General features: G+C 40.9%; 1 protein-coding gene across 4 annotated transcripts in view; it reads left to right on the top strand.

Annotated features, from left to right (window-relative positions):
- Positions 1-13185, top strand: part of ANO1 (anoctamin 1) — a 70905-nt gene that overhangs the window by 35215 nt on the left and 22505 nt on the right. For 2 of the 4 annotated variants that reach the window (XM_015631887.1, XM_015631886.1), the window contains exons 4-11: positions 134-232; positions 1204-1355; positions 2639-2693; positions 5092-5143; positions 7789-7854; positions 8351-8406; positions 9844-9885; positions 12929-12993. In XM_015631887.1, the coding sequence (XP_015487373.1) occupies positions 134-232; positions 1204-1355; positions 2639-2693; positions 5092-5143; positions 7789-7854; positions 8351-8406; positions 9844-9885; positions 12929-12993 (587 nt within the window). The remainder of the gene's footprint in view (positions 1-133; positions 233-1203; positions 1356-2638; positions 2694-5091; positions 5144-7788; positions 7855-8350; positions 8407-9843; positions 9886-12928; positions 12994-13185) is intronic. The other 2 variants (XM_015631889.1, XM_015631888.1) reach the window with 1 other exon arrangement.

The following is a 13185-nucleotide window of genomic DNA, read 5'->3' as shown; positions in this document are numbered from 1 at the left end:
ACTCTCTCAAACAATTGAGATTTATCATGCTGGCACTAATGGACTGCTTGTTCCTTAAATAAGAATGAATCATAAGGGGTAATGTGTTTAATTTCCTCTCATCAGCAACATTTTCCCCTGCTTTTTTTTAAAGACTAAAATCCATGGGATTGGATTTGTAAAAATACATGCACCATGGAATGTATTGTGTCGAGAGGCAGAATTCCTTAAGCTCAAGATGCCCACAAAAAAGGTGAGTCCTGATTTTTTTTATTTTTCTCATGAAGGCATAGCTTAAACATATGTTCCTCTCAGAGCACCTTGCAAATGCAGACTTCTCTTTCCACGAGCATTTTAAAAACAATTAACTGATGTGCTGCAGAAATGAAAGTCACAAATGTACTTGCTTGGGACAGCAGAAGGAGAAAGTGGAAGGAAGAATGGAAATCAAAAATTTCTGGCTGCTACCACTTATCTATACATGATGAGAGTGATTTCATCCTCAGTATGTTTTAAAAGAAGAGGTTTCAATTGAAGGTGAAATTTCTGTGTGCCTTTTGGACATTTTTTTCTCACCTTAAGGCTGCTAAAACTGAACACAAGGATAAGAATTTGTCTCGTGGTTTAGTGACTATTCATGTACATAGTCAGTCACGTTCACAGGGGCTAGGACCACTCTACCACAAAATAAATTACCTTTCAGAATATTTGAAATATCATTAAAGGAATGACAGTATATTTTCATCAATTCTAAATCACCTGTGATAGATAGATAGCTACCTGCTCAGTGAGCACAGCTCAGAGATGGATTAATATTTAAACACAGACTAAGTGCAGGTCCCAGACTGCACAGGGAAGTCCATAATGGAGCAAGAGACAGTCTCCAAGCCCAGTATCATTTATTACAACACTAAAACCACACTTTTAGTTTGGATTTCATATTAATCCCCATTACTGCCTCACTTACCAAAGATTTTAATCAGAAGCACAATTAGATAAAAAAGTCTGTTGCGATTCTGTGGTTTCCTAACCCTTGGTTTGACTTTCCCATCCCTTTCTTTCTGGATGATTTCAAGAATGTAAACCACACTCCTTGACAGTTTATTGTGATATATTTATCATCTAATTGCTGGTTTATTCCTTACAGTTCACTCTGACCTATGGATAATCAAAAAGCAGTAAAGTTTTACTGTTTGTTTTTTTCCTCTTTTTTCCACCCTTCAGATGTATCAGATCAACCAGACCCATGGCCTCCTGAAAAAGATTAATTCTGTGATTCAAAAAATAACGGAGCCCATCCAGCCAAAAGTAGCAGAACACAAACCTCAGACAGTGAAGCGCCTCTCCTACCCCTTCTCCAGAGAGAAGCAGCACTTGTAAGTGAAAGCCTTCCCTAAATGTCCATGTGCACAGGTTCCAGCCCCTCTGACAGCAGCTCTGACACCAGAGGGTGAAAGGGAACATGAACACCAATACTTTGGTCAGCATTGCTGCAAAGAACATTTCCATTTTGCAGTAAATTTACTTTTTGGGGGATTTTTTTGGCTCACTGTTGAGGAATGAGTCTTTGCAGAGAAATCTCTGTGTGTTTGAGCTGCTGTTGTGGCACATAAAGTGCATCTGTGTAACCATACGCTTTGGTTAGGCTGCCAAAAGGGGATTTATAATGCGGTTTACAACAGTCTCTTCTCTATGTTAAATAAAATGTTCAGTGAAACTTGTAGCCAGAGATGTGGGTTGATAAATTTCAGAATATAAATTCATATATCTGGTGTGGGCCGCTGACACAGGTAGTGCCAACCAGGCCTTGCCTTTGAAGTGCTGTGAAGTCAGAGGTGGTTTTGCCATCGATCCCAGATCAGCAAGAACAGCTGTAAATGTGGGTGTAGGGAAAAAATCATGAGGTAGAGCCCAGCCAAAGCTTCTCCTGCCCTGGATTGCTCTGCTGCTGCTCTTCCCTGGCCAGCATCCCAGAGGAGTTGCTTTGAAGGCCGTGTTTATGGATGTGCCAGCTGGAACGAACAGCAGTCCTAGGGCAGGATCTCTGCCCTGCACCCACAGGCTTTTAGTGTTCTGTCCAGAGATGCACAGCTCTGATGGGCTTGGGCTAGTCAATGTGTGGGACATTTTGGCCTGTCCTTGGGCTTGCAAGAAATGTGTTTGTGTGTTTGCTGAGTGTAGGGTGTTCCTGGAGGTTTAGAGAAGGTCCAAAAGATGCTCCTGAGTGTAGACATGGATGGGCCTCCATCCATGGAGGATTGCTTCCTCCACTGTCGGCAGGTGGCTTTTCCAGTGACACCACCTGTGTCTCTGCTGAATGAGGGAGGAAACAGTGTCCTCACATGGAAAATTAAAGATTATGAGGGGAAATTCAAGGCCAGCAGTAGTCAGGGATTCAACATAAATGAGAATCAGTGCTCTCTTTTATGCTGAAAAACCTATAAAGACATAAAACCAGTGAAATGTATAAGCAGCCTCTTTAAATTTTGAGAGTTGGGTTGGACTCGCTTTTTAACAGGGTTTCTACAACCTGTTCTTTAATGTGAGCTCTAAGAAATCCCAAGGAGAAATGAAAATATTGAAGGGGTCAACGAGAAGAGGAAATGACTTTTTTTTTTTTTTTTTTAACCTAATGGGCTTCCTTCTAATTTTTTAACAGATTTGATTTGTCTGACAAAGATACCTTCTTTGACAGTAAAACGAGAAGCACTATAGTAAGTACTGCCTATAAATAATTTATGGTGGATATTGCCTCAGTTGAGGTGTTAACAGCTTTAGTACAATGTGTGTTTGAGTTTATCTTTCTTAACCAAATGCCAAGGGTCTCCTGTGCCATCAGGTACTGAAATTATAAATAATTCCAGATTCAGTGCTGAGTAGTGTTTGATGCTGACAGGTTGCTGCCTTTTGGAAAATAATTTGGATCTTCTTTCTAGTTCATGGGTAATTTTTTAGTAGAGATATCACCAGCTAGGTTTTAGATTTTACCACTTGTTCTGCCCACCAGATGCCTGCACCCATGAGTGGTTTAAATTTATGAAACTATACATAATTCTTTTTGATGTATATCCCAAAACAAATTTCAACAAAACAGCCATGAATTTACAGGGAATATTATTTATTTTTTTGGGGGGGCAATTCTCTGTAACAGTACTGAAAGTGTTGAGCTTGATGGTTTTTATCTGAGTTACAGAACATAAAATAGAGTTTGGGAAGAAGGTGTAGCCCCATTTATAGCCACCAAAGGAGGAATTGAAAGGCCAGCTCGTGTGACATCCAGGGCAGCTGGAAGGGGCCATGCCAAGCAGCCTTGGCTGCGGCACATTTCAGAGGACAACGGGGATTCTTTGCCCCATTCCACTTCTCCTAACTGGTGTCTTGGAATGTGACTGCCAGCATGCTTTTATCTTATATTTAACATCACCCTTTTAGGATGCCAAGTGGTTTCCAAAAGAGCCTATATCCCAGTCATAGCTGCCTTTCGTTGCTGTGATGATAAGGGGTGAAAGATATCCAACTTCCCTCTCCTGCTCTGAAATTCCAGCTTATCCACCAGCTGTAGTTCCCCACCAGCCTGAAGACCAGGGGTTTGATATGAGCACTGGTTATGGGGGCAAGGTGAGCTGGACCAGGGGATGCAGATGCAGGAGCACAGAAATGGGGAAAAAAAAGGAAAATATTGATTTGGTTTATTTGCAAATAAAACATTAAACTTGAGATTGTGGGGGGAAAAAAAGCCTGTGTTTTGTTTGAAGGATTTCTTTTATATATCCAGATGCATATGAAAAAAAATCTTGTAAGTACAAGGAACTCAAAAAATTAAGATTTAAAATTCATGACAGGCTGAGCAAGGCAGCAAGATAAAATGGCTCCATGGAACAAGAGGGTGAGCAAGACTGACTGGAAAATGGACTGAAATAGGAGCTCAGAAGAGAGGCTGAGGGAAATAGGAGGGACAAGGGTTTTTTAAATGACTAAAGAAACACTGGGCATATAAGAATAATGCTGGTGCTGTGCTGCTTTGTGTGAAATCCCTGCAAATCACCCAGTAATGAAGAACATATTGAATGTTTCCCAACATCATTTTATTCTGTGTGCATTGCTGTTTGTATTCTTTTTTCTTAAAGTTCTCCCCTGCCTTTCTCATATGTATTTTTGAACCACAGTGCAAATATTGACCCTTCCGCCTACTGCAAAATGAACAGGAATCTAGTCACTAGCCGTGAGTCTTTGACGAATAGAAACTAAGCCAAAGACCTTTTAGTTATTAAAAAAGAAAATAAAAAAAATTATATAACTGGAAATCTCTCTGTGACAGCCCTTTAATTCACTGGGGTTGCAAGACGACAGACGGATGAGCTGTGGGACTTGCCCTGGATGCCCTCACTCGCTTCCTCCAGTGAATTGTGCAAGAGTCAAGTTAGCACACGGATTTGGGAGCTGGGAAACTGTCCCCAGCTCCCCGGACAGGCCGGGCACTGCCTTTGCTCCAGGTTTCCCTGTGCTTGCTGGACAGCATCGCTGCACAGGAGCAGCTGAAAGCTGAACCTCACGGGCAGCCTGCTGAGCTGTGCAAAGGTTACTCGACAATAAACGCAATAAATCCCAAAATAAATACATCTGTTTTGCCACCGAGGTCAGGCAAGCTCAGAGATGTTAAGGTCAGCCTGTGTTAGTCCAGTTGGATAAACGGCTGTGTGCTGTGTACACGCTGTGAGCCCAGAGTTCTGCTCAGCTACTTGGGATGGAGCCAGCCTGCACCCTCAGAGGCAAGGGAAGAGCTGCTCCAGGTGAAAGAACAGCCTTGAGCTTTGATCGATGGCTAACACGAGCAAAAATTGCATTTCTGTTATGCCAGGGGGGTAAATGTAACCCTGTTTGCCCCCATCAAGTCTCCTGGTAGCTGACTATTTAGTTCAGCTTTTCTCTCCGTTACAGAAAGCACAGCATGGAGAGCTCCAAGCCCCGCTCTCCTGAATACCATGACTTTTATTAAAGAATGATGACTTCATCGACATCTTGGCATGGCCAATATTTGAGCTATACACAAAAAGATTGTGCTTTTCACTGGCAGTGTCTGAAGTAACCCTTCCTTTTCTTTTGCTTCTGTAGGTTTATGAAATATTGAAAAGAACGACATGTACCAAAGCAAAATATAGCATGGGTAAGGATCTTTATTTAGCTTTAAGATCAATATCTTTTTCAGGTATTGAAAATAATTACATGTTGTAAATGGCTGTGGAGTTTAGGTTTTCCCCCTGCTATCTGATTTGATGTATGTGGATGTAATTGTTTTATTTGGAACTTTGATTCAATTTATGCAGCTGTTTGGCATTTGTTCAAAAGTGAATTTATAGATTAAACTCTAAATTAAATGGTAAGTGAGCATGTAGCCCCTGCAGATGTGACTTAGGATGGATAGTGACATAAACCACCAGTGGAGATGTGCTCTGTGTTCTACACTCCCTGAAATGGATTAGGATATTTCTGTAAATCCAATAACTGCAGTGGAAGTCTCTGGGTTGACCCATTTCGGTCAAGCAGGAACCCCACATTTCCTAGTGGGATTGTTTTCCAGTGACTTGAGTGGAATGGTCTTCACTGATGACTGTCCTGAGTGGAACTGAGATGAACCCCTTGGAACAGCCAGGGGCTGAGACTTGCCCTGGAATTGGATCTCAGCCCTCAGAACAGGTGCTGCAAGTCAAGGGATGTGAAGTTTGTACTACCACAACCAAGAGTTTTAGGATTTCAGTCCTAGCATTTGTAAGGGTGCTGTAAGAATTAAACTCATAATGCAGATAAATTACAAATCAGGCCACCTTAAAGATTTGTTTGTATTTATTTTATACGTAATACACAGATATACACTTGACTGTGGGACCAAAGTTAATAAATAGTTAATGGTAAATCCAAACAAATAAGGTGGAAGGGTGAATTCCCAAACAAAGTGAGAAAAGTTTATGAACATGGAAGAAAATGTTTGGTAACTGTTGAAATCTTTTATGGCGTTTATTTGCCTACAAGCAGTTAAATAAAACAATAGGAACTTGAATTACAGGTAGTTCTGTTCAATATTGACCCATCAGCTGCTTAGAAAGACATCAAATAATAGAAGAACAATTACGCCACAAATTATTTCCATGCTTTGACTTTTGTGTTGAAGCAACAACATACAATGCACAATTGTTGACTCCTTATATACACTAAAATTTGGTGTCCAGCCAGTATTAACAGAAGTGCTGTTCTCTGTAGCATGGGAAATCCAAATTATTCTGTGACTTTCAAGACCCTTTTTGAGTCTGGTGCTGGATCATTTTCACTGGAAATTACATCTTTGGACTCTTGAAAGGGGAAGGTCACACAGCTCAGATTGAATTTTTGCCTTGGAGTTGGTTTCTCAGAGGATTTTTTTTTTTTTTTTTTTTTTTTTTTGTTTTTTTTTTGTTTTGGGTTTTGGTTTTTTGGTCCAGAAAATGGGAAACACAGTAGGGATGTAGGGATTAGTTGAATAGAGAAGACACTAATGGATGGTAGAGTGTTAGGATTCCTGGATGGTTCTTCTACCTGGGACTGGCAAGGCCACAAAATATTGCTAATATAAATGCCATCAGGCCAGCCCAGCTTAACTCAATCAGCTCCTTTGTGTTCCAGTACTGGAATGCTGGGTTATAACCCAGCAGAGGTGGCAAACAAATTTAAACAAACACAGATAATGCTGCAGCACTGCTGCCCAGCAGGAAAAAAGCAGCTGCCTGGGGGAACACTGCACCCTTTGTTATTTATTAGGAAAATTTTGTGAAAACGTGAATCTGGCTTCACTGTTAAATCCAGGTCTGTAGTAGAAGGGGACTATGTAGCTCTTCTCACAGCCCTAGAAAAATAATTTATCTGCTCACTGGTTGTTTCTGCCAGGAGTGTGGAAACATTTGCAGACAATTCATAGACCTGTATAATCTTAAATAGGGCTTTGAAAATTAATGATACCACAAGATACTGAGCACTCCTGGAGCTGCTCCTCCAGCAGGTGATTAGTATCTCAGAAATGTTAATGAACTTGAACAATCCTCATTTCAAGAGCAATCAGAAATGACTTTACAGTGAACTGGTTCCTGGTTCACAGTCTCTGTTCCTTCAAACCCAGTCCCACACTCTTTTCTTAGCCATGAACTTATGGGCAGCATGGAGCACACTGCAGTACCTCATTTTTAAAGACTTTTCAAATCCTCCCCAATGCCAGATTTATATTATATATATCTATATCTATATATATATATTTTATATATATAATATATATAGATATATAGATATATTAAACATATATATATTTTATATATATATATGTTTATATTTATATATATTTATATATTTTTTAATATTTTTTCCCCCACTTGGCATTAATCACCATTGCCATGAACAAAGACAAGTGCTTGACTTAGCTCTGACTCACCACCCAAAACTGGTTCATTCCATCCCCAAATGTATGTTCATGGGCAACATGACGCCTCCAGATGTGGTGAACAGAATTGGAAGTAGCTCTATTAAAGCCAGCAGCTGCAGGAGGAAAGAACATTAGGGAATTAATGAGCTACATCCCACCGAAATCCCAGGTCCAGCCACCTTCGGGAATGGTGCAGTGCTTATCCAAACTTCCACACCAACTCCTCCCTCTGGCCCTGGTTAAGGAGTGACACCCCCCCTGGGAAAGGCAGGACTCCTCCCAGTCCCTTGTGCCACAGACATTTAGTAAATGAAGCAGTAATTGCTTTCAGCCTCATACATGTCACTAATAAATGGCTGTGTAAACAGGGAAAGGAGAGGGAAGAAAGAAGGAAACTGCCCTTTTAAATAAAAGACGAAAATGTGGTAAATATGGTAAGTATTATGCCAAGGTCTTTGCAAAGGCTTTCCCTACAATTTCTCTGATCAGTCTGAAACCTGAATTCAAAACTTTGTGTGGGTGATGCGTGTGGATGTGGGTTCCCCTATGCCATCAATTCCAGACATATTCTCCTTGTGATCCAGCCTTCTGCTTCACTTACAAATCTTCAGGCTTGCCCTTAAATCAAACTGACTTTTCAGAAAATGTAATTTATTTTAATGACTAATTTCAAGTCATTGGCTTCTGATTCTTGATTCTCAAATATATATGACTTCCTCTTGCTCTCTGCAGTTTTCCATTTTATAAAATGAGTCATGTATAATAACCTATATGATTAAAAATGAAACTACATGGAAAGGAATGAGATGGCAGCAAAATCATTATCTGATAAAATGGCTGATATTTTGAGGGAAATCTCCAGGAAAGATGATGAAGTGAGGCTGTCTAACCTTGAAATTATAAATAACTATTATGTCTTTATTTTTCAAGGGATCACCAGCCTGCTTGCCAATGGAGTTTACAGTGCTGCATATCCTCTGCATGACGTAAGTGATCTTGCAATATATTTTACGCGTCTGCTGTCTGTCACCAAGAAATCCCTCATGTGTGACATGTTGGTGGCATGATCCCAAACATGACTGACTTTCTTCTCATTTGTGTCATGAGTGCAGTAACTGCTGCAGGTTGTTTCCATCCTTCTGCTTGCTTTTAAGGAATTCTCCACCTCTGCTCTACATCTGATCATAAATTTGAACTTAACATTAGAAGAGTTTGTTTCCTGACTTTCTGCCCCCAAGATCCCTTGCACCAGTGCCAGGAAACACATTAATTCCCAGGACACCAAGTAGCTAGTTCCGTTGGCCACATATCCCTGCAGAGGTGTCAGTAGCCATGTGTCTGTCCAACCAGGAAAAACCAAAAGCAAGGATCTGATGTCACATATTCCATGGGGCTGGATGTGACTGCAGACCTTCCGACTGAAGAAATCTGCTTCTTAGCAGCTCAGTGAGATGTCAAGAGTGTGTTCAGCTGTGGTGCTCATCAAGCAGGTCAGTGAGAACTCAGCAATTCTGGTGGCACACAAGCCAAGCCAGGAGTCCCCATCCTGTCAGAGGTGCACACAGCTGGGTGCAGGTGTCATTCTGATTTAGAGATTCAGGGTGCAGCTAGAACTGACAAACATATGCTCTTAGCCTGCAGAAAAGCTTGGCAGATGTCAGAGGGACTGGCAGTCATGCTGCTCACTCCTGAGGTGAGTGTGACTGTCCAAGGGCTGTCAATCCCAGTGCTGGGTTTCCATCCTGGGATTTGAGGGTGAAGTGTGTCTTCCTGGTTTTCTGCTCCCCACACTGGTTTTACGTGGGACTGTGAGAGCTTTATCTTGGAGCACCCAAGAGAAGAGCAGCCTCTTTGTCTGCCTGATGTTTGTCATACATATCAGGGCTCTCAAACTACAGCAGTGCTGTGTAGAAATTGAGAAAGAAGGTTAAATAAACTTATCTTCCTGTTCTTGCCTTACATTTTCAGACAGCTGCAGATAGTTTTGTATAGAAGTTATTTATTGTTTTAGTTTGCTCAAAAAATAGCTCCAAATTAAAGCCTCAAATCTAATCAGCCCTGAGTATTTGGAGAGACTGGAGAGGGAGCAGCTCACTCAGCTGGTTTCTCCTCTTTCCAGTGGACTGAGCTGAACCCCAAAGACCATGGCAATGCTGCATCCTTTCCCTTGACATTTTTAGGCCACCTTTATCACTTATTCATTCCTTTCCCCCAATGACAGACACTTTTGCTCTTTCCTAATGTGCCCGACGACAGAAGACAAAGTGTGCCGTGACAAATGAGTTCCTAAAATACTGCATTATTTTACAGATTGCTTTTTCTGGTTTTGATGCATTAAGTGAGTGGGAGATGTGGGTATGCAGGATGCCGAGCAGTTCTTGGCACAACCCGCTGGATGACGCAGATTTTCTCTCTCTTTAAAGGGTGACTATGAAGGTGAAAACGTGGAGCCCAACGACAGAAAAGTAAGTTGATGCTCAGGGCGGTTGAATGTATTCACAAGAATCCCAAGCTGAAGAGTCACCTGTTGGAATCTGGATGTTTTTGCCAAGATCCCACAGAAAATGCTGCAAAAAGGCACTAAATGCCAAGCAGTTTAAGAAAAAAAGTGCTTTCTAGCATTTAAATTTGGCCAAATGTGGAATGTAGTGTGGATATGTATGAAGTACTGAGTACAACTCAGTAATGATACATTTAATGCCACATTGGTAAGAATATTGACATATAACTCCTCCTAAAATTCAGATTATGTAATTTCAGGCTGGCTCTGATGAGAGTATGCTCAGTCATATTCTGGTATCTGTATTAAGCATGAATCCTACTTCATTCTGTGCCATGAGGATCAGAACTGCAGGAGTGGGAGGCAGAGGCAGTTGAAAACATATGCATAAAAGTGATTGGAAAATAAATACTGAATATTTATCAGGAATAAGATGTCCTCAACAATGCTTTAATGTGTGCTTTGCAGCCAGAAGCTTCCCCGTGGATGTACACCGAGGCATTGCATCACCTTTTGCTGAAGTTAATGCTTTAAACTGTGGTTTTATTGTCTGTATAGTGAAAGACATTTGTTCACTGTGGTTAAACAAGTAGGAATTATCCCAAGGAAGTACTTTTCTTAAGGAAGTAGGAAATAGTACTTTATAGTAAGCAAGTAGGAGTGAAAAACCAAATTTTCCACCCTTTATGGAAATGCTGATTTCTTAAATTCAAAGCTCAGTGACTGCATCCTCCCTCAAAGAAGGGTGGCTTTTGTCTGTGCATCAGACAAAAACTGAAGTGGAGAGGTGAGAACCAATTCTCTCAGGAGGAGCTACTAAATTTGGGTGATGTATATGCTGGGCTTTCAGACCTGAAACTTTGCCTTCCTTGTTTGTTTCATGATTTTTTTTTTTTTTTCTCTGAAGAAATACTCTGAACATTCAGGTCACAGGAAAGGCAGATTTAAAGACCTTCAGGCTTTATATATAAAAACAGGTTCCCAAAATTGACAGTGTGCTGGTCCTTCAGGTGCAAATGGTTCATCAAAAGGCAGTGAATGTTATTTCCCTCCCTCTATTGATTTGCGTTAAAAATACCACACATCTGTCTTTTCATTATTAAGCAACACATAGCTCAACTAAAAATAGAATGAAAGTCCATGTTTTCTGAAAGTGTCCAGATAATCTTCTTCATTACTAACATCTCAAACCTCACAAATTCACTAATTTCACAAGTTAATTTCATGTTTGGAAGTGTTTACCTTGGTTTTTGACTTTCAGTTCCATCAAATAATCTTTTGGTGTGTTTTGGCATGTCTCTTCTGGTTTCTTGAAGCTTTCTTGAATCTTATCCAGTACTAGGTCGGGTCTGTGCCTTATTTAACAAGAAAATGAAAGATTTGAGGCCTAGAAATGAAGTAAATATTTAGGTCCAGTGTGCTAATCTCCTCTAATCACATCTTTGAAGCTGTGCTTTGAATATCAGGCTGATAAATGTCAGGATAAATGAGATAATTCATTTGTACTTTAGGCACAAATCTGGTTTTGAGTTGCACAAAACTAAAACACAGCACTGATGCAAAATCTCCTTAGCTTAGTGTTTTCCTGATATGCCTGACCAGCCAAGATTACAGAGAAGGAATGTAATTTCCAGCATAAACTTATTTTTAAAGATTAAATTTTAAAATGTATGTATAAAAGGAAGGTGCTTAGCTAGTGCTGCATGTGGATGTTGAGGCGTCCCAAATCATTGCTTCCCAGACATAGGCAGTTGGCCTTAAAACTTTGGAAAATGTGGTTGAAAGAAACCTAAAGCAGAATAAAAATAAAATTTGCAAGAATGCTGCTGTTTAATAGAGGCCTGCTGTTAAGTTTCAGTTCCTGCCCTTACTGTTGTAAGGAAATGAATAATGATGAATGATTTTGGGTTGCAGAAGGGAAAACCCACAGCCCACTTACATTTTTGACGTCATATTTCTGTAAAAGCTGAGAAATTGCATTTTTGTTTTTTTTTTTTTTTTTTTAATGAGTCAAACTATTTCTATAAGTACAGCACTTCAGCTTGGAAATTCTCTGTTAATGGTTTGGCAGGAGAATTCCAAAATTGCTATAGGAACATTGTTTGCTGTGGGACTTGTCTGTGATCAAGTGTGAGGAGGAGGAATGGGCATGGGCAGTGGCCAGGCTCTGGTCTGCCCTTTTTGTTTGCTACATTTCACTGGAGTCATGTAGGAGTTTGACATCTGTCAAGTTTCCCATGATAAAATAGTCTGGAGTTTAGGGAATAACATCCTGTTTGGTCTAGGAACAAGATTAATCCTGTTACCCTCCCTGTACTGATACTGGTTTTGGTCTTTTTTTCCCCATTGAGTTTCATTTCTTGTTCACTCTGTTAGCTGAATTGAACCAGGAAAAAAGTCAGGTTTGAGAAGCACTATTTAAATATTTTACAAAATAAAAGATAAGTTGAAGGTCTCAGAGGAACCTATTTTTGTGAGGCATTCAGTTTCGCAAATCAGTAACGGGGATCATTATTTTCCTTGGCCCACATCCTGACAAAAAGGAAGACTGGAAATCATTGGCTTCTTGTGGTTTAAAGTTGAAAAAAATTTTAAATGCAGCCTTTGAGGCACCTCAGCCCAGCACGTCTTGCTGGATGCTGAATTATGGCAAAATGGCCTGAAGTTGTGTCAGGGGAGGTGGAGCTTGGATGTCAGAAAAAAGGCTCTTCCCCCAGAGGGTGACTGGGCCTGTGGGTCACAAAACCAGCACTGCTGTCCCTGTATCTGCTGCAGGTATCCATCAGTCCAACTGCTGAAGAACCATTTAACGTGCTGGAATTCATCACTCTGTTGGAGCACCCCAAACCACATGTTTACTTTTAGTATTTAATGCAGGCTGCATGTGTTGGCATGATTTGGGCTGAAACCCCAACGTGGTTGTTGTGGGCCTGTGGGTCCTGCAGCAGCCAAAGGAGAACCCACTGGTTCTTCAGCTCTCACCTTTCTCTTGCCTTTCTGTTTTCCAGCTCCTGTGTGAGGAGTGGGCCAGCTACGGAGTGTTTTATAAATACCAGCCCATTGACCTGGTGAGGTGAGAGTTCAGCCTTGGTGTGGAGTCTCCACAGGACAGAGATGGAGCTCAGCAGGGATGCTCATGCCCTGTGCCCCCAGGGGGATGCTGCCCTCAGTGCCACCCCTGGGGGATTCCAGGGAATGGGAAATGCACTGGGAGAAAAAGAGTTTTCTGTGAGTTTAGAATGTGTTGATATATCCCACATAGTGT

This window comes from Parus major, chromosome 5 (assembly GCF_001522545.3).
Source record: "Parus major isolate Abel chromosome 5, Parus_major1.1, whole genome shotgun sequence".
Lineage (NCBI taxonomy): Eukaryota > Metazoa > Chordata > Aves > Passeriformes > Paridae > Parus > Parus major.
The sequence above is the reverse complement of the archived record's forward strand: the minus strand, read 5'-3'. Positions and strand labels throughout refer to the sequence as shown.